We start from the raw sequence: 22,500 nt of genomic DNA, 5'->3' as shown, positions 1-22,500 counted from the left end.
TTCTCTAGCGTTCGCCCGCGTGCCCGCTCTCGGTCGGGCGCTCCAATCTTCATTTGGCAGCCGCTCGGCAGCCTGCCTCTGATCTGCGCTACATCAAAAGCCTGGTTTGTAAGATAAGGTGATGTTTGAAGTCTGCTGCCGTAGCGCTCCCCAGCGTCCAAGCAAATCTATAAATAAGATATAAGCTCAACCGCCCCCCCCCCTCCCCAACACACACACACCCTCCTTACACTTACACACACACACACACACACACTAAAATCCTTCATCCCAACACAACACAACACAACAACACACACAAACACTCTGTCTCTCACACACATACAAACATGCACACACACACACACACAGAAGTAACACAGACATACAGACACACAAAAACACAGGCGTACGCGCGCCATCTCTCAATTCTTTATCTCCAAATGAGATTCAGATTCCATGCCATGCCTTTTGAGCGCGCTGGGGAAGAAGAGACAGAGCAAACGTGAAAAGAAAAAGAGAAAAAGAAAAAAAAACGCGGGGGAGAAAAATGGGCAGGCGAATTAGAGCCGCTCCACAAACAAAAGAGAGGGGACGCGTCTCTCTCTCTCTATCCCTCTCTCTCTTTCTCTCTCGGGTTGGGCATCCTAACAGAGGCTAATCGTCTACACAAGAGTCGCAGGGACGCGTGGAATTGTGTGTGTGTGTGTGTGTGTGTGTGTGTGTGTGTGTGTGTGTGTGTGTGTATGTGCACACGCGCCTGTGTGCGTTGGGTGTTTTGGAACGCATCATGGATTCTTTTGATGAGGTCGGGCCAAACAAATGAAAGCATTTATGGCTTTTTTTCTGGAAACAAACATTTTCATCTTTGGCCTAAATACTGGAAACAAAAAAAAAAAACATGGAGGCTAGCGCTTCAAAAAACGCACTAATATCATTATTTGATTTCCTCTTATTTTTATTTCCAAAAAGGAAAGGGGGGGGGAGTGGGGTGGCTTGCATGTCCGCCGCTCTCAGTAAGACAGGAATGGAAATATGTCTGAAGAGAGTTGAACACACCACTGGTTCATATCCAATGCTTTCAAGTCTTCTTCATATGAAGGAGAGGCTCACTCTCTCCACAAGAGGATCAAGCAAAGGCCTGAATGCGCAGGCAACAGATCTAGGCTTCGCAAGCGCATACACACACACCGACAAAAACGAACTAAGCAAACACAATCACTTTGCCACACACACTTTTGAACGCACGCTTCAGAGAACCAGAAGCATCTCTAGACACTAGGCCAGTTCCTGTCCTCTACGGCCCCCTTCAGGACTCCCTGTCCTGGGCTAGGCCCTTCATCCATGCACCCCTCGCCATGGACTGGGATCTCCATCCATCCATCCATCCATCCATCCATCCATCCATCCATCTATCCATCCACCTATCCATCCATCCATCCATCCTATCCATCCATCCATCCATCCATCTATCCATCCATGACTCTCATCGGCTACCTTTTCCCAGGTGGTCTGTTCTGCCGCTCCCAACAACCCCCCCCACGCTCTCCTCTACCATCCATGTACACCTCCACAACTCACTCCCATCCTTCCTTCCTTCCTTCCTTCTTCTGCAAGTGTTCCTCTCCTCTCATCTCAGAGGGGAGCCATCGTTTTCTTTCCCTCTATCATTTCCTGCCACCTATCATCCCTCTCTCCCTCTCTCTCTCTTCTCCGAGCTACACTGTTACTCTGTTCCCCTGCCATGCCCAACCCACCCACCCAGCCCTCCTCTCCCCCATCTCTCTCTCTCATCTCTTTTCCTCTCCCGTGCTCTCTGCGCTTTTCTCTGTCACCACTCCATCTCTCTCTCTCTGTCCGTCTCTCCATTTCTCTCTCCCCCCCCCCCCCCCACCTCTCTCTTTCCTCTCCTGTCGTCTCTAAGAGCTTCACTTCCACCCCATCTCTCTCTCTCTCTCTCTCTCTCTCTCTCTCTCTCTCTCTCTCTCTCCCCCTCTCCTCTATGGAGAACACAGGCCACAGCTGAGTCGGTCTGTGCCACCCTGTAGTGGAGGGGGACTGGAGATCAAACCTGCCCAAGTGTCCCAACACGCCTTTTATTTCCTGCCAGGGCCTTTCAGAGGGAGCTCTATGGCCTAGATGGCCCCACAACACACATACAAACACATATGAATACACACACACACACGCGCGCGCGCATGCAGAAACACAAGCAAGTGTGCGCACACACAAACACAAACAAACATATGCACACAAAGAAACAGACACAAACACATACAAACTCAGAAATGCAGAAATGCACGTACACATAAACACCCGCCGCACACACACAAACAAACAAACTCACAAATGTGAGTACTGTAAGAAGAGCCATTTCAAGTCTCTGTCGTCCCAATTGAGGACGGCTAATAAATAGCGATGCTCGCTAACCATTCCTATGAGCAGACACATAAAGCCCCTTCAGCGACAGAAAAAAAAGAAGAAGAAGGAGAGGGAGAAAAAAAAACTTTCAACTGAGACAGCAAAAAAACACAAGCCCTGGAGGGCGAAAAAGACGAAACGTTTTAAGTTCTTCTCTTCTCTTAAGATCTACAGATTTTCAATTAGTGCAGCAGCCGAGACAGCAGGACTTGGGAAAGGAGTGGTGGAGGAGGGGGGAGGGGGGGGTGTCAGTGGACAGCCAAGCGGCATAACAAATCCTTCAAGACTTCAAAGTGGAATATTCCACTTCAAACGTCTGCAGTATCCCTTAACAGCCCCAGAAAAGATTTAACCTCTGCCCCCCTCACCCCCCGACACCCCCTCCCAGCCCTCCCTCTTTACCCATCCTACATATCCATTCCTACTCAGGCGTGCCACGCTAGCTAGCACTCACGCACTGCATGCCATGCTAACGCTAACACACTGCTCAGTGGAGGCGGCCCAGAGTTGCACGCCGCTGAAAGATGCCACGAGAAGAAAACAAGAGCTGAGAGGAAGAAGAGGTAAGCAGGGTAATGTAGAGGGTAGAGAGAGAGAGAGAGAGAGAGAGAGAGAGAGAGAGATGTAAGAAAAGTATCTGAGAAAGACAGTGCAAAGACAGTAACAGGGAAAGAGAAAGACGGCGGAAATGAAAATGATAAAAGACAGACAAGAGACACTGAGAAGATGACAATGCCAGAGAGAGATATAGTGTGACAGAGAGAAAAAGAGAGAGAGAGAGAGAGAGAGAGAAATAAAATGAAAGAACGAAAGCGAGAGAAGAGAGAAGGAGAATAGACATATGTCTGCAATTAAACTCTGTCAGAGACACAGAGCGGGAAAGAAAGACAGAAAGAAAGAAAGACAGACAGACAGACAGAAAGAAAGACAGCGAGAGAGAGAAAGAGAGGATATGAGGATATGAGGAAAGAGGAATGCGATGTGTGCAGTACAGTACTCACAGGCTGTCGGCCAGGGAGATGTTGTCGTCCGTCAGGGCATCGCTGGAGATCTCGCTGTCGTTGGCGCTGGAGGCTGGAGCGAACGCCAGACCCGCGCTAATGTGATAGGAGCTCCCCGCATCCCCACGCCTATACGACCTGCCGGCACGGACACACGCCGACACACACACACACACGCCGGCACACAGAGACACACACATACACACGCACACACACACAGATATATCCCATGAATAAATGGCACAAGACCCTTGTAACTAACACAACCTGAAACCACATCAGTCAAGACTTCAGCATTCTCATGTTTCACCTATTTTAACTTATTTACGTGTGTGTGTGTGTGTGTGTGTGTGTGTGTGTGTGTGTGTGTGTGTGAGTGTGTGTGTGTGTGTGTCTGCCAGATAAGGTGAATTGAGCAGTAGCTTCTTCTCCACCTAGTGGCCGTGTGTCACATTGTCCCAGTTCTCATGTGCGGCTCTCAGCTCCCATCACATCTTCACGCACTTCTGTCTCCTCTCTTCAATTCCTTTTCCTCTTCTCTGACTCTCTTGCCTTTCTTCACCCTTCTCTTTTACTACCTATCTACCAAACTCTACCCTCTTTGACGGACGGACAGAACTCCTTCCATTCCCTAACGGCAAGGAAAGTTTGGCCACAAGTGGCTAGACTCAGAAATAATGTGCAAATCAAAAGAAGAGAGTTTGAGTTTGACCGACAGAGTTCGAATCAGTTGAACACAGATGAAACAGACGGAGCAGAGAGAGAGAGAGAGAGAGAGAGAGAGAGAGAGAGAGAGAGAGAGAGAGAGAGAGAGATAGAGAGAGAGAGAGGCAGTGAGAGAGACAGAGACAGAGAAAGCAAGAAATGCTTTGAGAAGCCCTGTGTATGGGAGAGGAAGGCTCAAATAACTGAAAGGATGTTGGATGAAACAGCTAAAGCAAAGCACTTCAAAGTAGCTGAATGTGGCAGGTGACTTGGGCACAGAGCGTGACCTTTATCAAATGCCAAAAGACTTCCGATTTCATCCATTTCTCTTCTCTTCATCCAACTCTAAAAGTAGCTCTTTTTTAACAGTCGACTAACCCTCTCTTAGCTACTATTCTTTCCTATCTCTTAAGAATTGTGTTATTCCTTGTCACTACCAAACCCCACACAGGTGGAAAACAGTACATTGATCGAAATGAAGTGAATCGCACAGCAAGGAAGCTAGAAACCTGGCACTAAAATCTACTCCTTTTCAGAAATTCCTCTCAGGTTCCATACTTGGAGACTATACTTGGAAACATTGGCCATGACCTCCTGGCCCAATACTCCTGTCCTCTTGTGTGCAGTTAACACGCTGCTCCCATATCCTTCCTGAATCCTGTCCCATCCCCTCCTACGGCCGTGTAGAGGCTTGTCGACAACTTCTTGAAAGATAAACACGAGGCTGGCATGGCACCTAGCTCTGGCGCTGCCTCTGCCCTCACACTGACCGTGTTTCACGGAGGAATTTCCGTCTAGAGCTGCTTGGGGTGGGCGGAAGAGACGGTCAGAGGAAATAGCCTGCAACATCTGTCACCTTGATGAACCCTTTTATGATTGGGTGACCACACACTTCTGAAAATAGCAGGTGCACTATAAAACGCCTCGCAAGAAGTGAGACCTAGACCATTAAATGGAGACAACGTTTCTTTATGGAAAAGACTGGGGATTTGGGGCCACTAAATACTTTGAGGACAAATGTCATTAGAAATTAAAATCGTGGGCGGAAAAACAATTATCGCGGTCTTTCTGCTAAAGTGAGCCATATGTAGGCTAATGTGTTGCTGAGGAGACATTCGCAAGCCGGCTCTCCCACTATTGGGAGACAGCCTTGAGTCTGTGGCAGCGTTTCGAAGTCCCGGAAACTTTGGCAGACCAGCAGAGGGCCCGCGAGTGTCTGTGATTACACCGGCTCGCGCCTCCACCGAAGAGTGTTTTTTGCTCTCTCAGCAAGAGCTCACTCTCTCTTGGTTAATGTGAGCCAGGTGAGCTTATTGTATCCTGGACTGAGGGAAGAATCTACATGGCACGACCATAAAATAATGTACAGCAAACAGTCACAGGAATAATAATAAAAAATGCACGTGTTCCAGATGTAAGAAGAAATGCGTAATAGGAGTGTAATAACCTCATTCTGTCCTGATATTCATGTTCATAGTGCATCCTCCCATCTCGAGAAGAGTGTAATTAAACCACAGCAAAGTTAACTTTAAAATCAGTATCATACCTGTATCCTCGTTCCAGCGCCTCCACTGCCCTCGCAGAGGGAGCTGCCCGAAGGGCTTTCGCCGACAGTCCCACCATGGAAGCTAAGGCTTTGGCTTTGAAGTCACTGCAACTCCACTCCTCTTCCTCGTTCAGGGTGGGCAGGTAGCCGCACACAAGTTTGAGGCTGCCCAGTCCATCCGGGCTGCCGTGAGCACCGTTCTCGCACCCACTCCGGACGTATTCGAGGTAGATGTCGGAGGATAGAAACAGCTGGTATGCGTTTTCCTCCATCGCTGTTTGAATCTCCGTTTGTGCCTGGTCAAACATCGATGAGTCAATTTGTTGCCTCTTGACGCTATCCCGAATGAAGGTTTTGGTCGCCGGCTTCAACTGCTTGGCGACCACGCTGTGGTTCTCGATGTAGCGCTTGTAAATGGCTTTAGCCACACGGTGCGTTTTGGTATCCTTGAGGTCCATTTGCCTGAAGCCGTTGCAGGCGAACCAAAAGTCTAGCGTGTCCACACATTTCTCACGCTCCAGAAAGCTCCGAAAAAGTTGCGCTCCGTCTTGGTCCCCAAGAAGTGAGAGCAACGACTTGGTCCACCGCGCGAGTGGGGAGTCCGGGGAGGCGCTTCCCTCCGGTTCCCCGAGTCCATCCTCATCCCTCCTCGCCGCGGAGCCGGGAGGGGCGACTTTCACAGCGGATTTAACCGTATCCTTGAGTCTCATCAAGGCAAGCTTGCAAGGGTTGTAGCATTTCGTCTCGCCCTCTTCCCCCGGGACGGGCGGCCGAGGAGCATCTTCTCTGAAGCCGGTGGTGATGGGGTCCGCGAGAGCCCTACTCATGGCTGTGACTTCGGCAGCAGCTTGGCGTCGTCTCCCTCTCCTCGCTTCTCAGCTGCAATCGCCTCTCGTTCTCTCTCAAAACTGCAGGGGAGCCGGTCTGCCTGTCTTCTCTCTGAAAAAGAAGAAAAGAAAGTATCGATCTAATCAAAACCAGATCCACCCGAACTTCAAAGACACAGCCGTGCAGCATGAAGTCTGTCCAGAATGGTACAGGTTCTCAGAAGAGGAAGCGAGATCAAACAGACCGAATTCGGGAGCGGATGTGATATTCGCCACCTATTACACTAGTCAATAACTTTACATTACCGAAAAAAAACAAGGGACTATGTCTCATGTGAAGTTTCTCCAGCCATGAACGGCTGGCTGTACGAAAAAGACAAGCTATCAGACATGAAGGCAACAAATAGCCTACCAGAGGTTTATACCCAGCATTTATGGCACAAAAACATAAACGGTTCACCAGATAGCAACTAAAACATTGCTCATAAAAACACATACTTTAGAGGTTAATGACTCAAGTCATCTTCATGCATTTGGTAAAGAGACAACTATCACTTATATATTCAATTAAAGCCAATAAGTCCATATTCAAACACTATATCAGCCCTGAGTCTTTCGGGGAATGAAACCAGCAATGGTGCCATGCGCGTTTATTTGTCAAAATGAATATCATATCAAACATTAAATACCAATCGGTACATGCATGTGGATTACAGCCTACCTTACAGAGTGAAAGCTCCGTACGCCCCCATTTCCACAAGCCAAGCTTAGGATTCAGAACATTTCGTCCCCCGAGAAAATTCAGCGTAAGATCACAGGCAGCACTATGCCGTTCCGCTCTGCCGCAACACCAGTAGATTGTTACAATCACTGTTGGCCATACTCTGTACCATAAATGACTGTATCCAAATCATTGAACATTCCAGACAACAAGCTATTCAGAATAATAAGACTACCCCATAACGCGACGCAGCATGGGCTCCCTCCGCTTCATCCTAAACAACTCTTTACACTTCAAAGAAGCTAGCCCACATTCCAAACTCACCAATAAAATCCATCCGAACCAGTTCACCATTACGCATTCGAAAACGGTGTTAAATCATTCACAACTATCTTGAATAAGAGAACAACAACTAGCGATGGGGAAAAAACAGAAACGTTCAAAGGCAGAGCTTTTAAGTAGCCCCGCCAATACAGCCTTGAACTACAGAGGGGTGGAATGCTTTCCACAAACTTCTTTTCACCAGCCGTAATGAATGCTCTATAACCGTACAAGAATCAAGATCGGCGGCGTCTAAGTAATAATGACAAGAATAAAAGCACATTGCCATCAAAAAGACCACTTTTGCCACAAATATCCGAGTTAAAGGCATAAATCTCGAAGCGAGGTTACTTCAAAGCAAGCGAACAGCACATCAAAGGTCCCTTCTGGGGCCATCGCAAGGAGAACATACTCGATAGGAACTTACCATCGATCCACGAGTTTTGGATACTCCAAAAGTCTACAATTCGTCCCCACAAAAATGTAATCCACCGTATCCAGTTCCGATGACGCGTTTGTATTCTTACGACAGATATATAAAGGTGAAAATGTGAATGTTCCTAGCAAAAAATAATATTTTTCTCCGTCCTTTCCTCTGCGCTAGGCAGCCACGCCATACGGTAACACTCCTCTGGCGCTTCCAGCACGGACTGAGCTCTGGGTTTAAGAGCGGTCTTCAAAGTAAGCAGCCGACAGAGTGGTCCAGGAAGGTACATAGAAAAAAAAGATCACATACTCCCTCTACTGCGGCAGAAATAGCTGTTTTCTTTACGCAGTTATACAAAAACACGAATCAGGACTCCAATATAACCTAAATATATCGATAGTCTGAAAAATAAAACATGTCTAGAGCGCTGAAATGCGACGTGGACAACACTTGCGAAAGCAAAGTTACTACTAACTTGCAAGGACCTTATCAAAGCCGAGCAATCTTGAGCCAACTCCCCGAGGCTTTGGAACGTCAGAAGTAAGTGATCTACCGCCCCAATGGCGTTCTCCCTACAATCCTTCTGTTGCTACATCCACTTTAAAGACACAGGCGCTTTTTCTTCAAGATTCGCAGTTCTCATGTTAACCCATTCGTTGCCTCGATGGCTCATACGCTCACATTTACGAAGCTATTCTTCACTGATCTGTTAGTTCTACAGAGGAGCCAGTGGTGTCGAGGCATAGGTGCTTTGTCAAAGCATGAACAACATATAGGCCAACAATAGTGCTTTGCAGATGTTAATTTAAAAAGCTTAATATATTTGGCTATATTTCCGTACACATTCGAAATATGTAGTCCTATTACACTTAATAATTGTGAAATAAAAACGGAAGTTTTTGCAAGCTTTTTTGCCCATGGCTTATTGTCCTGTTTATGTTCAATATAAATAATAATACGGCATTAGTTTCTTTCTCTCTCAATTCATATTTGGGTTTAGGGATTTTGTCCTCCATTTACGGCAACTTTTGAGCAAGAGAAGACTGAAAAGGGTCACATGCTCTATAGGGAAGTTATAGAAACTTTTAGGGGAATCAGAACAAACCTCTGAAATGTAGGCTATCTAAGGAATGCATCTTTGCATTCTGACACAACAAAAATAATGTGGCTATGTTTATTCTAAACACAGCCGGACTGTCTTCACTTAGTCATTGTGGTACAACTGAAAAGCTACTGTCCGTGTCTGTCTTTAGAAACACACACACACACACACACACACACACACACACACACACACACACACACACACACACACACACACACACACACACACACACACACACACACACACACACACACACACACACACACACAAAGAAAGAGGCAGCGAGAGATAGAAGAAAAGCCAGTGAGAGAGAGAGAGAGAGAGCGATAGACAGAGAGAGAGATAGAGAGAGAGACTCGGAGAGACAGTGAACCACAGAGAAGGCGAGAGTATGTGTAAACAGAGCTAAAAGTGAGAGCATCTGAAAGCGTGCCTGCTCTTCTCTCGCCACACACACACACACACACACACACACACAAAGCCCTATGATCAGTAACTGCTCTCTCAATTACTGGATTGTCTGCCGCCTCTCTGGGCTCGGGGGTTAAACTCTTTGCAGCGTGCCTTTGAAGTGATTATCCCTTTATCTTCAGCCAGACCAAAGACTGCGAGAGGACAATGGCCCAAGGAAACCAAGAGGGAGACTTATGGCAATTATTGAAGAGGTCCGGGCGGACCGTGCGGGGAAGTAGTGCAAAATGGCCATTTCTCTCATTCCAATGAGAAACAAGCCAACGCGACAGATAAGGAACAAGGGGACCAGGGAAAATGAGAAAGAGAAGGAGAGAGGGAGGGAGAAAGGCAGCCACCGAGAGGATGAAAGAATGACAAGTTGAATTGAAACAAAAAAGTATCGCGAACACTGACAAGGAAAGTGAGAACGGGAGACAATAGAGAGACACAACAACAACAACAACAACAACAACAACAACAACAACAACAACAACAACAACACTGCCACATAACAATAACTACACACTCTGGGTATGTGTAACACACCGTGTGTGCACATGTTTGTCTGAAAGACTGAGAATGAATCTCAGAATGTCTCAGAACACCACGTCAGAGAAGAAAACACCTTCTGAGAGCGAAAGATGAAGAGAGGGTGACAGTGAAGAAGTGACAGGCAAGATGACAGAGAGAGAAAGAGAGAGAGAGAGAGAGAGAGAGAGAGAGAGAGAGAGAGAGAGAGAGAAAACAACAATTTCATAATTTGTATAAAAGAAACATCAATTTCTTGCTGCTGTGCACTTAGGTGGTCATGTAGCCTATGCCACGATGAATACCAGACCCTACAATAACTTATATGGGACAACATTAGATCAGTCACTTACAGTGGCTCTGGGATGGACCGTGTGTGGTACCATCAGAGAGAGAGAGAGAAAGAGAAAGAGAGAAAGAGAGAGAGAGAGAGAGAGAGAGAGAGAGAGAGAGAGAGAGAGAGAGAAAGAGGGCGACAGAGACAGAGAGAAATAGAAAGACAAAGAGAGAAATAAAGAAGTAGAGAATGAGAGAGGATGGAGACAGAGGGATGGAGAGAGAGAGAGAGAGAAAGGGATGGAGAGAGAGGGATAGAGAGAGAGAGATAGAGCGAGACAGAAAGAAAGGGACAGGAAAGACAGAAAGAGGCCTTGTCAGCAGAATCGTCGGGCCAGACAGCCGAGCAAAGAGGACACAATTTAAGCCGCGAGTCCGGTTCTGCTTTGAAGTCGGACATGCAGCTTTACCCCCCCTTCTCTTCTCCTCCCTCCCTCCCTCCATCCATCCCCCATCCCAGCTTACAAAGGACATCTCGGGACATGAGTAGGCATTTCATTAAAACACACAGATGCATAAAACACACACACACACACACACACACACACACACACACACACACACACACACACACACACACACACACACAGTCATGCACACACATACACAGGCATACACGCACACACATACCCACACAGGCATGCATACGCACGCACGTACGCATGCGCACACACACACACACACACACACACACACACACACACACACACACACACACACACACACACACACACACACACACACACACACACACACACACACACACACACACACACACACACACAAACTGAGGAGGAATTGAGAAGGGGCTAAGGCGAAGAAGATGGAGGAAGGCTGTGGAGGCAACCTGGAATGCACTCTTTCTAAGCGGATGGAGGAGGATGCTGCGCAGATTAGAAACAGCAGAATCAACCGACTGAATATGGAGATGTGTGTGTGTGTGTGTGTGTGTGTGTGTGTGTGTGTGTGTGTGTGTGTGAGGGGGGGGGGGGTTGTGATGGAGATGCAGCTGGTGAAGTATCTGCAGAAGCTTTTGTAGATGGGAGTGTTGGGGAGGGAACGTGGGTTGGGGGTGGTGGTGTATTGTGTGTGTGTGTGTGTAGGTTGGGGGGGGGGTAAGAAGAGTACTGAAGGTTATTTATTGGTGGCTCTTTCTTCTTCCTCTTCTTTTTTTCCCTCTCCCCCTCTCCTCTCCTCTCCTCTCTTCTCTTCTCTTCTCTTGCTGGGGTTTTTAATCCCATTTTGCGCATGACTTTAAAGTCTAACAATGTATAGAAACAATGTTTGATGTGCACCTAATCCCGTTTTGGCCATGAAACCCTCCTCATCGGCAGTAATGACTTTCATTTCCTCACTCCCTCGTTCACTCGCTCAAACACTCGCTGCCGCTGCTGCCTCTGCTCTGTTGCCCAGACAGAAATGAAGATGCGCTAAGCATTGCTGTTTAGCTCGCTACTCTCCCCCCCCAAACTTGTTCATTCATGTGGCCAATAAGTGAGGGGTGGGATGGGGGTTATCACCATGGGGAAGAGAAGAGAAGAGAGGAGAGAAGAGAAGAGAAGAGAAGAGAAGAGAAGAGAAGAGAAGAGAAGAGAAGAGAAGAGAAGAGAAGAGAAGAAAGGAGAGAAGAGAAGAGAAGAGAAGAGAAGAGAAGAGAAGAGAAGAGAAGAGAAGAGGAGAGAAGAGAAGAGAAGAGAAGAGAAGAGAAGAGAAGAGAAGAGAAGAGAAGAGAAGAGAAGAGAAGAGAAGAGAAAGGAGAAGAGAAGAGAAGAGAAGAGAAGAAGAGAAGAGAAAGAGAAGAGAAGAGAAGAGAAGAGAAGAGAAGAGAAGAGAAGAGAAGAGAAGAGAAGAGAAGAGAAGAGAAGAGAAGAGAAGAGAAGAGAAGAGAAGAGAAGAGATGGGAAGAGAAGAGAAGAGAAGAGGAGATGAGAGAAGAGATGGGAAGAGAAGAGAAGAGAAGAGAAGAGAAGAGAAGAGGAGAAGATAAGATAAGAGAAGCGAAGAAATGAGAAGAGATGGGAAGAGAAGAGAGATTTGGGAAGGGGGTGTGTGTGTGTGTGTGGGGGGGGGTATCCAGGATGGTGACCACCAGACCAGAGAAGTCAGAGTTCCGCTTTGTCACAGTTGACTTCAGGATGCTGCGCTGGGAGGCGATGAACTGTTGAAATGAAGGAGAAAATGAAAGATGAAAAACACAAACAGGAGATTTTTGAAGACAAGCCAGACTCATAGTGATTAGGAGTATGAAAACCTGTAATACAAAAAAGTTCACTTTCAGTTCAGCTCCGTTCACTCTCCCAGTATATTACTCCCCGTAGCAGAGGAAGTTGCCAGCTGGACTGAAATAAGTAAATAGGTAAGTTTTGACCAGGGAGACTTAAGCCGAAATGAGCATGTATACATATACAATACGAGGCTAGCGTGTCATGGTCTTTTGGTTTGATACTGTGACACTCACTCACTCCACAATTTTGAAGACAAGTGTGACGGACAATTTTTGAAATATTTAATGTTTAAAGGTGGACTATGTAGGATTGTGGTCAGAGTAAATATTGTAACTATACTGTCCATTAAATCTGTAAACTGTGCTGCCTATCAGCAAATTTGATCTTTCATGACTATATCCTGAAATAATAAACTAATATTTACTAGCATGTCCAAAGTACAGGTAGTTTTGCAGCATTTATTTTCTTCTTTTTTTTCTGGGCATGCAAAATGGCAGACATGGAGAAGACCCCCCTATTCATGCATGAAAAGTCATTTTACCCAGTCATGATGGATACTTATAATCTGATGGTGGTGGTAAGTATTTGTAAAAAAAGGTAACATTTCTGAATGGGCAGCAAGAATTCTGGAAATAAATGACTGAAACTATTACCCAGTGCACCTTTAAGGAACATGACATCTCCACATCTGGATGAATTACCAAAGCAGTCACAGTTACTTTCTACACTCCAAAGGGATGGTTCAGATCTCCCATCATACAACATAGTAGAGAAAACTAGCAAGCCCATTGGTTGGGTGAATTAAATACAACTTCAGACAAATACTGACATATAATGAGGTGACGCATTCCAACCATGGACGTTGATTCCAACATTTGGAATGTTTTCTAGCTGGGCTGTGGATTCTTCCCATGTGGAACAAAGATCATTTCTAGGGTGGCGCTGTGGCGCAGCGCACTGTGCCCCCCACATTTGGGCTTGCATGCCCATTGGGATCCCGGTTCGAGCCCGGCCGGGGTCATTTCCCGATCCCACCCCGTGTCTCTGTCCCACTTGCTTCCTGTCACCATCTCAGACTGTCCTGTCAAATAAAGGCATAAAAAGCCCCTAATATATATATATATATATATATATATATAAAGATAATTTCTAAATCTGATATGTCAGACTGGTAAATTTTTGCACACGTTTTGTATTTGCTTAACCCAGCAAGGCATGGCCCCTGCTATAGCACTTACCAGAATGGCAATGACCATAGTCATAATCATAATGTCATCATGTATTGCTAAAAGCCCTGAACACTGTCATAATGGTGTAGTACTACGTTTTTCAGACACACACACAGACAATAAACATGTGCAGCAAAGCGCAGCCTATTGCTAATGATTGGTGTTTGCAGATTTCAGACAGGGTGCTCTGTCCTCCATTGACTCTTCTCAATGCACTGAGTGATAGACAAAAATACAAGCACATCAGCTGAGAGAGAGAGAGAGAGAGAGAGAGAGAGAGAGAGAGAGAGAGAGAAAAAGACTGAGACAGAAGAAAAAGAAAGACAGACTGAGAGATAAGACGGAGAGTCAGTCATGAGAGACAGGCAGAAATGACCAAAGCAGTGAGACGGGCAGACAGAGGAGTAGGTTTAGAGAGAGGCTGTGCTGTGCTGTGTTGATGCCTCTCGCGTAGGGTTTGGTTTGTGTCCTCCAATGACTCCCCTGATGCCGTCAACACACACACACACACACACACACACACACACACACACACACACACACACACACACACACACACACACACACACACACACACACACACACACACACACACACACACACACACACACACACAGCCAAAACCACTGTTGCCAACCAGACAGCATCCAGTCACTGCAGCTGTCGACCGCGGCGGCACCCCTCTCTGTTTTGGCATTCGCTTTTACCACTTACCTCGTTAAAGTTACTCCCCCCCACCCATCATCCTGCACATTGGTATACTGGTATGCATGGTGCGCTGAAATGAGATTGGGTGCGACACTGCTGAACTGTCATTTATCACGGCGAACCTTAAAACCTCTTTGCGCAGAGCCTATGCTATAACCTTACAGTCACTAAAATTGTAATGGCTATGTCTGTTACTTAATTATAATGTCATAGCAATGTTGTTATGATGTAGTTGAGTATTTTCAGTGAATGCATTAGGCCCACCGGCGACCCTGTCATGCCGAAAAGCGAGTCCCTGCCAGAACATGAGTGCCCTCATTGAAACCAATGGAAACCAATGACCAATTTTTCTGATATTTGTTACCCTCTTTTGCAGACAAATTCGACACAATTTAAGATGGAAAGCCTATCAATAAAGCATCTACATTCCTTCTGGAAGTATTACAAAGAGCTGGTTACAATTTCAGTATTATTTCCATAAAAGAATCGAAGAATTGTCATAACAAATGTTACGGTTTCATTCAAATAGCTCATATTAAGTGGAGGACGAGTAATGTTTCATAAGCATATTTTTAGTTCATAAATTATGTAATTCATTCAGCAAAAATTAGTGTAATTTTCTCTCAAAAAATGTCATTGGTTTCAATGAGGGCACTCGTGTTCTGGCAGGGACTCGCTCTTCGGCACGACAACCCCATCTGCACAAACAGACTACAATTAAGATAAGGTTGTAGCCCAGCTGTGGCTTAGTCGGCTGGGCACTGGACTGCTACGCCGGCGACCTGGGTTCGATTCCCACCCCGGGTCATTTCCCGATCCTCCCCCGTCTCTCTCTCCCACTCATTTCCTGTCCCACTCTTCACGGTCCTGTCTAAATAAAGTTGAAAAACCCTGAAAAACATATAAAAAAGAGAAGGTCGAGCCATGCATAAACTTTTTATATGGTTGGTACACAGACAGGTTTCAGCGTTCTGCCTTCCTCATGGTGAACCTTGCAAACACTATGTTTGAGTGATGCTCTGTGGCCAAGTCAGGCCAAGTTTATTTTTCTACATGACTAATGGTGCATTCCAGTCCCAAATCATCCTAATAAGAGATCGCACTTATCCAACCTCCTACTACGAAAAATGCTCTGGAACGCCAGTCCAAGTGGGAGCTCCAACTAGCGAGGTCGGGGTGGCTCACACTACTGCCACCTCAACAAATCGAAGTCGGATAATAATGGTGGCCCCCATGGAGCCGTTATTTAAAATGTCAATAAATAGTGAAACTCCATTTCTCTTTTGTGCAGATGTTCTAAAAACAGCCATTTTTACTCAACATAATCTTTGTGTTATTACATGATATTGTGTCAACATAAATGTAACATATGACAGAGTAATAACTATTATGGCTCTTTTGACTCGTATTAAATCGCTAAAGTCAGTTCAACCTCGGCGGTTGCCATGGATGTAGAACTTCCACTTCAACTGTCAGGAACGGCATCTGAAATGTCCAGGTAGGATAAGTGCGATCTCCTACTAGGATGACTTGGGACTGGAATGGGCCATTGCTGTACATATTTCTACAAATCCTATAGGCTCTGATGCCTTCATTATTGACAGGCCTCACACCCACCCTGCAGCTGGCCTGCATTTGCAGAATGGTAACCAAACTGAATGATCTGTTCTGAATTCAGGAATTGGATGGGGTAGAGAAAAAAGGGTAAAGGAACGTAAATAAAATGGAGATAGTCATAGAAACAATGACTGAACACTGCATGCACACATCTTATAGACCAGTGTTTCCCAACCAGGGGTACGTGTACCACTAGGGGTACGCGAGCACCCTGCAGGGGGTACTTGGAAAAATGAAAACATGTATGGAGCATAGTCACATTGGGATATAAATCATGAGTCAGGGGGTACTTGTGGTATGAGAAAAGGCTTAGGGGGTACTTAAGACAAAAAAGGTTGGGAAACACTGTTATAGACCTCCATCCCCACAACTCAACCTGTTCACGCATGCACTCACACACACACACGCACGTGAAAACACACACACAAGATGCACGCACACACACACACGCACGCACACACGCACACACCCACCACTTTGATGTACAACAGACAAAAGCACAGTTCATTACAGACTATATTACATTGTATACTGTCTTTGAGATGCACACTACGCCACACTACACTACACCACACCACACCACACTACACCATACTACACCGCACCACACCGCACCACACCACACCACACCACACCACACCACACCACACCACACCACACTACACTACACTACACCACACCACACCACACCACACCACACTACACCACACCACACTGCACCAAGTAGAGTGGGGAAGCAGCCCGGGGACCGGGGCCTGGCCCTATAGACTGGCCCTCAACATGAAGGCAGACAGCTGAGTGGGAGTGACAGAGAGGCGCACACACACACGCACGCACGAAAGCAAGCACGCAGCACGCACACAGGCTATGGGGAGAGCAGAGCATAGAGAGTGGAGCGTATAGAGGTAAAGAGCATAAAACAGAGTGGAAAACGGAGTCATCTGATCAGATCATGCAGACGGGGGGAGAGGGAAAAAAAGAGGAGAGAGGGGGTGCAGATAGAGGTATGGGGGTGGGGGGTGGGGTGGTGAGGGGGCATGGTCTGCTCGTGTGAGCACGGAATGAAGTCGGGCTGTGACGGGAAATCTATATTGCAATGAGACACGCGGATAGAATAGATTGATCTGCTGATTCGAGCAAATGGATAAAAAAAAAATCATGGATGCAAAGTGTGAAGAGTGACAGCTCTACACAGAATAATGGAAAACGAATGCTGAGATTTAAAAAAAAAGGATAGAGGAGGAAGTATTGTGAGAGTTTAAAAACAACACGAGAGAGACACACCGGAGGAACTTGACACTTCATGGTTTCAGATCACTTTGAAAAACAAGAGGTCAGTGGACGCTACTGACAACCATTGGCTGCATTTATGAAAAATAAATATATGAAATTTCTTCAGTCCGGACTTACTGGAACTGAAAAAAGAGCCCCACAGTACAGTATATTATGTTCCTATTGAGTGAAGCCACACTTACACATTCCGGTATTGCATGGCTACAGCACATCAAACCAGTGTATTGTTAAGTTTCGGTACATTATAACGTTTTTTTTTTTGTTAACAGTACCAGAGGAGTTCGACAGAAAAATATGGAGCTGCAAGAAAAAGATCTACTGTGTAAACTGGGCCTAAAATCACAACGGCGACTGCCGAACAGATTAAAGCGAGGTCGGATTAAAGTCACGGGGTAATTTTAATCAATAACGCAACGTGCAGCCAGGAGGCACATCAGGCATCTCAGCCTTTTGAAATTTATTGACAGAATACCTCTCCTATCTTGTCCCTGCTATAAATCAGGTGCAATTACAGGTGAGGACAATGGCCTGCGAGTGGAGCGGTGACGCAACGCAACACACCTCACCTCACCTCTCCTCTCCTCTCCTCTCCTCTGCGGGTAAGACAGGTGCACCCTGAATGTCATGAGGTAATGCTGAGACATGTCACCAGACTGCTGAGTCTGACACACAGATAAGCCAGACAGACAGCAGGGTGTGTGTGTGTGTGTGTGTGTGTGTGTGTGTGTGTGTGTGTGTGTGTGTGTGTGTGTGTGTGTGTGTGTGTGTGTGTGTGTGTGTGTGTGTGCGGGTGTGCACGTACGTATGTCTGTGAGGAGTTCCCCTTTGATCCTGCTTAACTGGGACAGTGCGCTTGGAAGCCCAACAGGTCTGGTGCAGTTCAAAGGCCCGAGGCGGCGGCAACAGTGGTTCTAGGTGAGGGAGTTTGTTTGCATGGCCCATGGCGACTCTATAGTCAGTCCGGCCGACCAGCTCAGCTCCGCTCAGCTCAGACAGGTTCTATTTGAACCACTTCATCTTCATCGTAAGGCGGCTCCCTCGTTCTCATGAAATAATAAACAATAGAATGTAAGAGGCTGAGCAGGAACGAGAGAGAGAGAGAGAGAGAGAGAGAGAGAGAGAAAGAGAGAGAGAGAAAGAATGAAAAGGAAAGTATGCATAAGAGGGTGACTGACTGAGCAAGCGAGCGAGTGAGTGTGAAAGAGAGGTCTCATGTACAGAGAACAGAAATAGAAAGCAAGATGGCCAGAAACATACACACACATACACACGCACACACGCACACGCACACACACACACACACACACACACACACACACACACACACACACACACACACACACACACACACACACACAGAGTACATACGCCCTTTCATCTGATTATTACACTTTGCAGGTAAATTGAAAATCTACCCAGAGGCCCGCCTGAAATTCCACCCCAAGGCGACCGTGGGGAAACCACGGAGAGTCCACTCAGGAAGTTGAAACTGGCCTGCTGGGGAAGAGAAGGGCAGCGTGTCATTCGTGTGATCCTTCCAAAACATGATCGTTTTACCCAAAGGCTTTCTTCTATCCACTCGCCCCCCTCCACCGAATCAGACAATCCCTCCCTCCGTCTCAAAGCACAGAATCGACACATCAAATAAATATGCAGCGGTGTAAAATTACCTTTGGAAGCGGCAGCGAAACTATAAACTACTGGACAATACGGGGGACTCAGGGGTAGGAGTGGGCAATGAATGCGTAAAAGAGAGCAATTTTCAACGTAAGAATACGATTCTGATTGCTGCATACCCCCAGAAATTGCTTCCTGGTATTGGATTCTGCTGGAACCGATCACCATCAAATGTCAAACAAACAGTCTCACTCTCTCTTCAGTAGAAAGAGGGGACTTTGCCAGAGAAAAAGCTGCGTTTCCGATCATCCTTTAAACTGCATTTGCAGGACGTATATCTAAATACAAAGATCGTGGCGACTGACACAGGAGAGTACAAAAAGAAAAGAAAACAATTGACATGCACGTTCCATCAGAGCTACTGTAGGCTGCTGCCTATTTCCAGAAGATGGTATCCACACCCAATCACTGCAGTGCAACTTTGACAGTCGCCAGCGGAAGTATGTTTGAAGAAGGAGAAGGCAGTCTGAGGTGACTACAGTGCTGTTAGGAAACAGAATGAAGTCAAACCTTCTGCAGTGCTTCATACTCCCAAGAGTGCACATTCATTAATGCTTCTGATGCCTTCTTTATAAAGCTACCAAACGAGTGAAAAATGGTTGAAAGTATTTACTGCATCTTCACAATGGCACTTGTGCATTGTGAAGGTGAAGCTTTTATAACCCAGAAAGGCAATGGTAAAGGTGTGCAGCAGCGGTTCTACCCATTTGGGGGCCCTAGGCAAAATACAGACATGGGGCCCTTTTGAATTATGTTTAGTGGCATTTACCATGGCAGGGCTGATAGTTGGGGGCCCCATACAATGGGCAAATTTGGTAGGGCCCTAGGCAACTGCTTAGTCTGCTTATTCGTAAAACCGGCTGTGGCAGTGTACAACTATTTACTGTATAAATAATTGTGAACACTAATTATTCTGGAACGCGACGTAATGCAATGCTGTGTAGAATGCCTAGCACTTCTGTGTTCTTGAATGAAGTACTACTGTTCTTCAACAAAAAAACAGTGTCTGGTGTGTATGTCACTTTTAAATAAATATGAAGCTTCGGAATTCTACTAGGGAAGAGGTATCTGTGGGGGAATAGGTGAAGGGCCAACACCCCAGCAAGATCAAAACAGATGAGCCCTGTTTGTGTGTGTGTGTGTGTGTGTGTGTGTGTGTGTGTGTGTGAGTGTTGAACTGCCGACATAATTAAAGACGAAGAGCAGTCTTGAAGCAGCAGTAGGCGCAGCAGCCGTAGCAGCAGCAGCAGCAGCGTTAGTGTTAAGAGCTCCAGCTTTCAAGCTTTCAAGCCCTTGGCAACAGCGGCCCAGCCAGAGTCAGAGCCAGAGCCAGAGTCAGAGCCAGCATACCACAATACACCCTCTTCCCTTTCATGTCTCCATGGTGCAAATACCTGGAATGCTCCTTCAAGAATGCTCCTGTGAAGACAGGAAGAGCCCTTTCAAAAGGTGTTCTCCTGCCACATGTGAAGCAAGCGCTATGACTGTTGTTGCTTTTTTCCCTTCTTTTTCTCTTTCTTTCTCTCTCTCTCTCTCTCTCTCTCTCTCTGGCTCTCTTTGCTGCTGTAGCCATTTTGATGTATTGCGCCCAGGGTAGCAATCCTCCAGAGACAAGCCGGAATACAAAATAACACCATGTACGGCTGTCTGGAATAGACTTGTTTGGGAAATGTTTCTTATATATAAAAAAGGATCCTTTGAAATCATGTTTGACAGAAAATCTATACAGGCTGATATGGCATTTTGACTGAGGATGCTGCTTAAATTAGTCTTGAGTATTCTTAGCGTGAGCCGTCTTCTCCCAAGGTCATGAACGTGATATTCAATTGCTGCTTCCCTTCAGAATCAGCCGCTGACCTTCTTTGGAGGCTGGAACCAGGTGAGCTGGGATGAACGCAGCAAGTGGGTTTCCAGTATTTCAAAAAACACACAACATATTTCAGAGAAGATAAGAAAGCAAACCAATGCACTGATTTTAGAGTATTGAATGCCTTGACCAGCAATGACTGCTAGTACCGTACATGCACGGAGTGTTCCGGTTTTAAACAGAATATTGTCAGCATTCAGTTTAACACACGTTCTAGAACTCCACAAGTTCCATTTACATGTGTGAAACTGTATTCTGGAACCGGAATATTCCTGAAACAGTAACATGGTCACATTTGGAATGAATGAGTTTAAATGTCTCATGTGCAAACTAAAAAGCCTACTGCCCCCATGGCATTTAAAATCTGAAAATTCCTTGCATGTACCTGGGCTCAATGACAAATGCAAGACAATGAAGAGTTGAAATGATCAGAGCAAATCATTGAGTGAAATGGGGAGGTCTTTAATAAAATTGATGCAGCTTGATTGAAATCATAGTTAAAACATTAAAATGGACGTGAAAAAAAGATTCATTACATTGAATTCATGTCATGACCAACATATCACAAAACAAGGTCTTAAATATGTTTAAAAATGTATGAAAGGCAAACAAAACACATTTATAATGCATTAAATAAAAAAACATTACAGAGCAAAATAACAGTAAAAATGGCACAGTACATGAGTTGAACTTTGATGATCCTTCAGATGTGTGTGTGTGTGTGTGTGTGTGTGTGTATGTGTGTGTATGTATGTGTGTGTGTGTGTGTGTGTGTATGTGTGTGTATGTATGTGTGTGGATGTATATGTACGTGCGTGCGTGTGCGTGCGTGCGTGTGTGTGTGTGTACACATGGCCTCTAGTAGTTGTGATGTGCTCACTTCATATTGTGGTTTTCGGAGAGCCGCTCTCTCATCCATGCAGCATGAACTGATGTTACCTGTGAAGGGAGTCAGAGAAGGAGAGAGAGAGAACAGCACAGAACATGTGATGGTTAGTTTGGTTTGCACACTTCAAGTCAGATGAAGTCAATTTCTTTGTAATCCCAGATAAATTATCAAATCATTTTGCAGGCCATATATAAATCACAGTCAAATCTCACATAGGTGCAGGGTCAAAACGAAAAGTTCAGTGCAGAGTAAGGCAATGTAAGGGCCAAAACCAAAATAAAAATGGATTAAAAGGGAGCTCATCTGTGTGTGGGACATCCTTGCCTTACATGATTTGACATCAATTTTGACACAAGATTTTCAAATGTGCAACAAATACATATCAATCAAGTATGAAGTTAGTGGTGCATTGCTTCTGTCAGTGCCTTAGGCTGGGCATTACCGTACATGATCTACTGTACCTGTCTAGGGAGGAACAGGGTATTGGTCATTGGGATCAGGCAAAACTTATCAAGTATGAGGCACTACATATGTGAAAGGTTTCTTAAAGGGACACTGTGTGAGATTTTTAGTTCTTTATTTCCAGAATTCATGCTGCCCGTTCACTAATGTTACCTTTTTCATG

The 22,500-nt window shown here is 45.8% G+C and overlaps 2 protein-coding genes across 2 annotated transcripts in view; both read right to left on the bottom strand.

The window, feature by feature from the left end:
* Nucleotides 1-8,397, bottom strand: part of axin2 (axin 2 (conductin, axil)) — a 26,318-nt gene extending 17,921 nt beyond the window's left edge. Inside the window, exons 1-3 of the mRNA XM_063184041.1 lie at nucleotides 7,949-8,397; nucleotides 5,653-6,591; nucleotides 3,402-3,539 (exon numbers count right to left, since the gene is read on the bottom strand). Of these exons, the coding sequence (XP_063040111.1) occupies nucleotides 3,402-3,539; nucleotides 5,653-6,479 (965 nt within the window). The 5' untranslated portion in view covers nucleotides 6,480-6,591; nucleotides 7,949-8,397. The remainder of the gene's footprint in view (nucleotides 1-3,401; nucleotides 3,540-5,652; nucleotides 6,592-7,948) is intronic.
* A 13,035-nt stretch (nucleotides 8,398-21,432) lies between these two features.
* Nucleotides 21,433-22,500, bottom strand: part of cep112 (centrosomal protein 112) — a 246,665-nt gene continuing 245,597 nt past the window's right edge. The window contains exon 26 of the mRNA XM_063184029.1: nucleotides 21,433-21,925. Within this exon, the coding sequence (XP_063040099.1) occupies nucleotides 21,922-21,925 (4 nt within the window). The 3' untranslated portion in view covers nucleotides 21,433-21,921. The remainder of the gene's footprint in view (nucleotides 21,926-22,500) is intronic.

Source organism: Engraulis encrasicolus, chromosome 2 (genome assembly GCF_034702125.1).
Source record: "Engraulis encrasicolus isolate BLACKSEA-1 chromosome 2, IST_EnEncr_1.0, whole genome shotgun sequence".
Classification (NCBI taxonomy): domain Eukaryota; kingdom Metazoa; phylum Chordata; class Actinopteri; order Clupeiformes; family Engraulidae; genus Engraulis; species Engraulis encrasicolus.
Note: the sequence above shows the minus strand (reverse complement) of the source record. Positions and strands in the feature narration are given on the sequence as shown.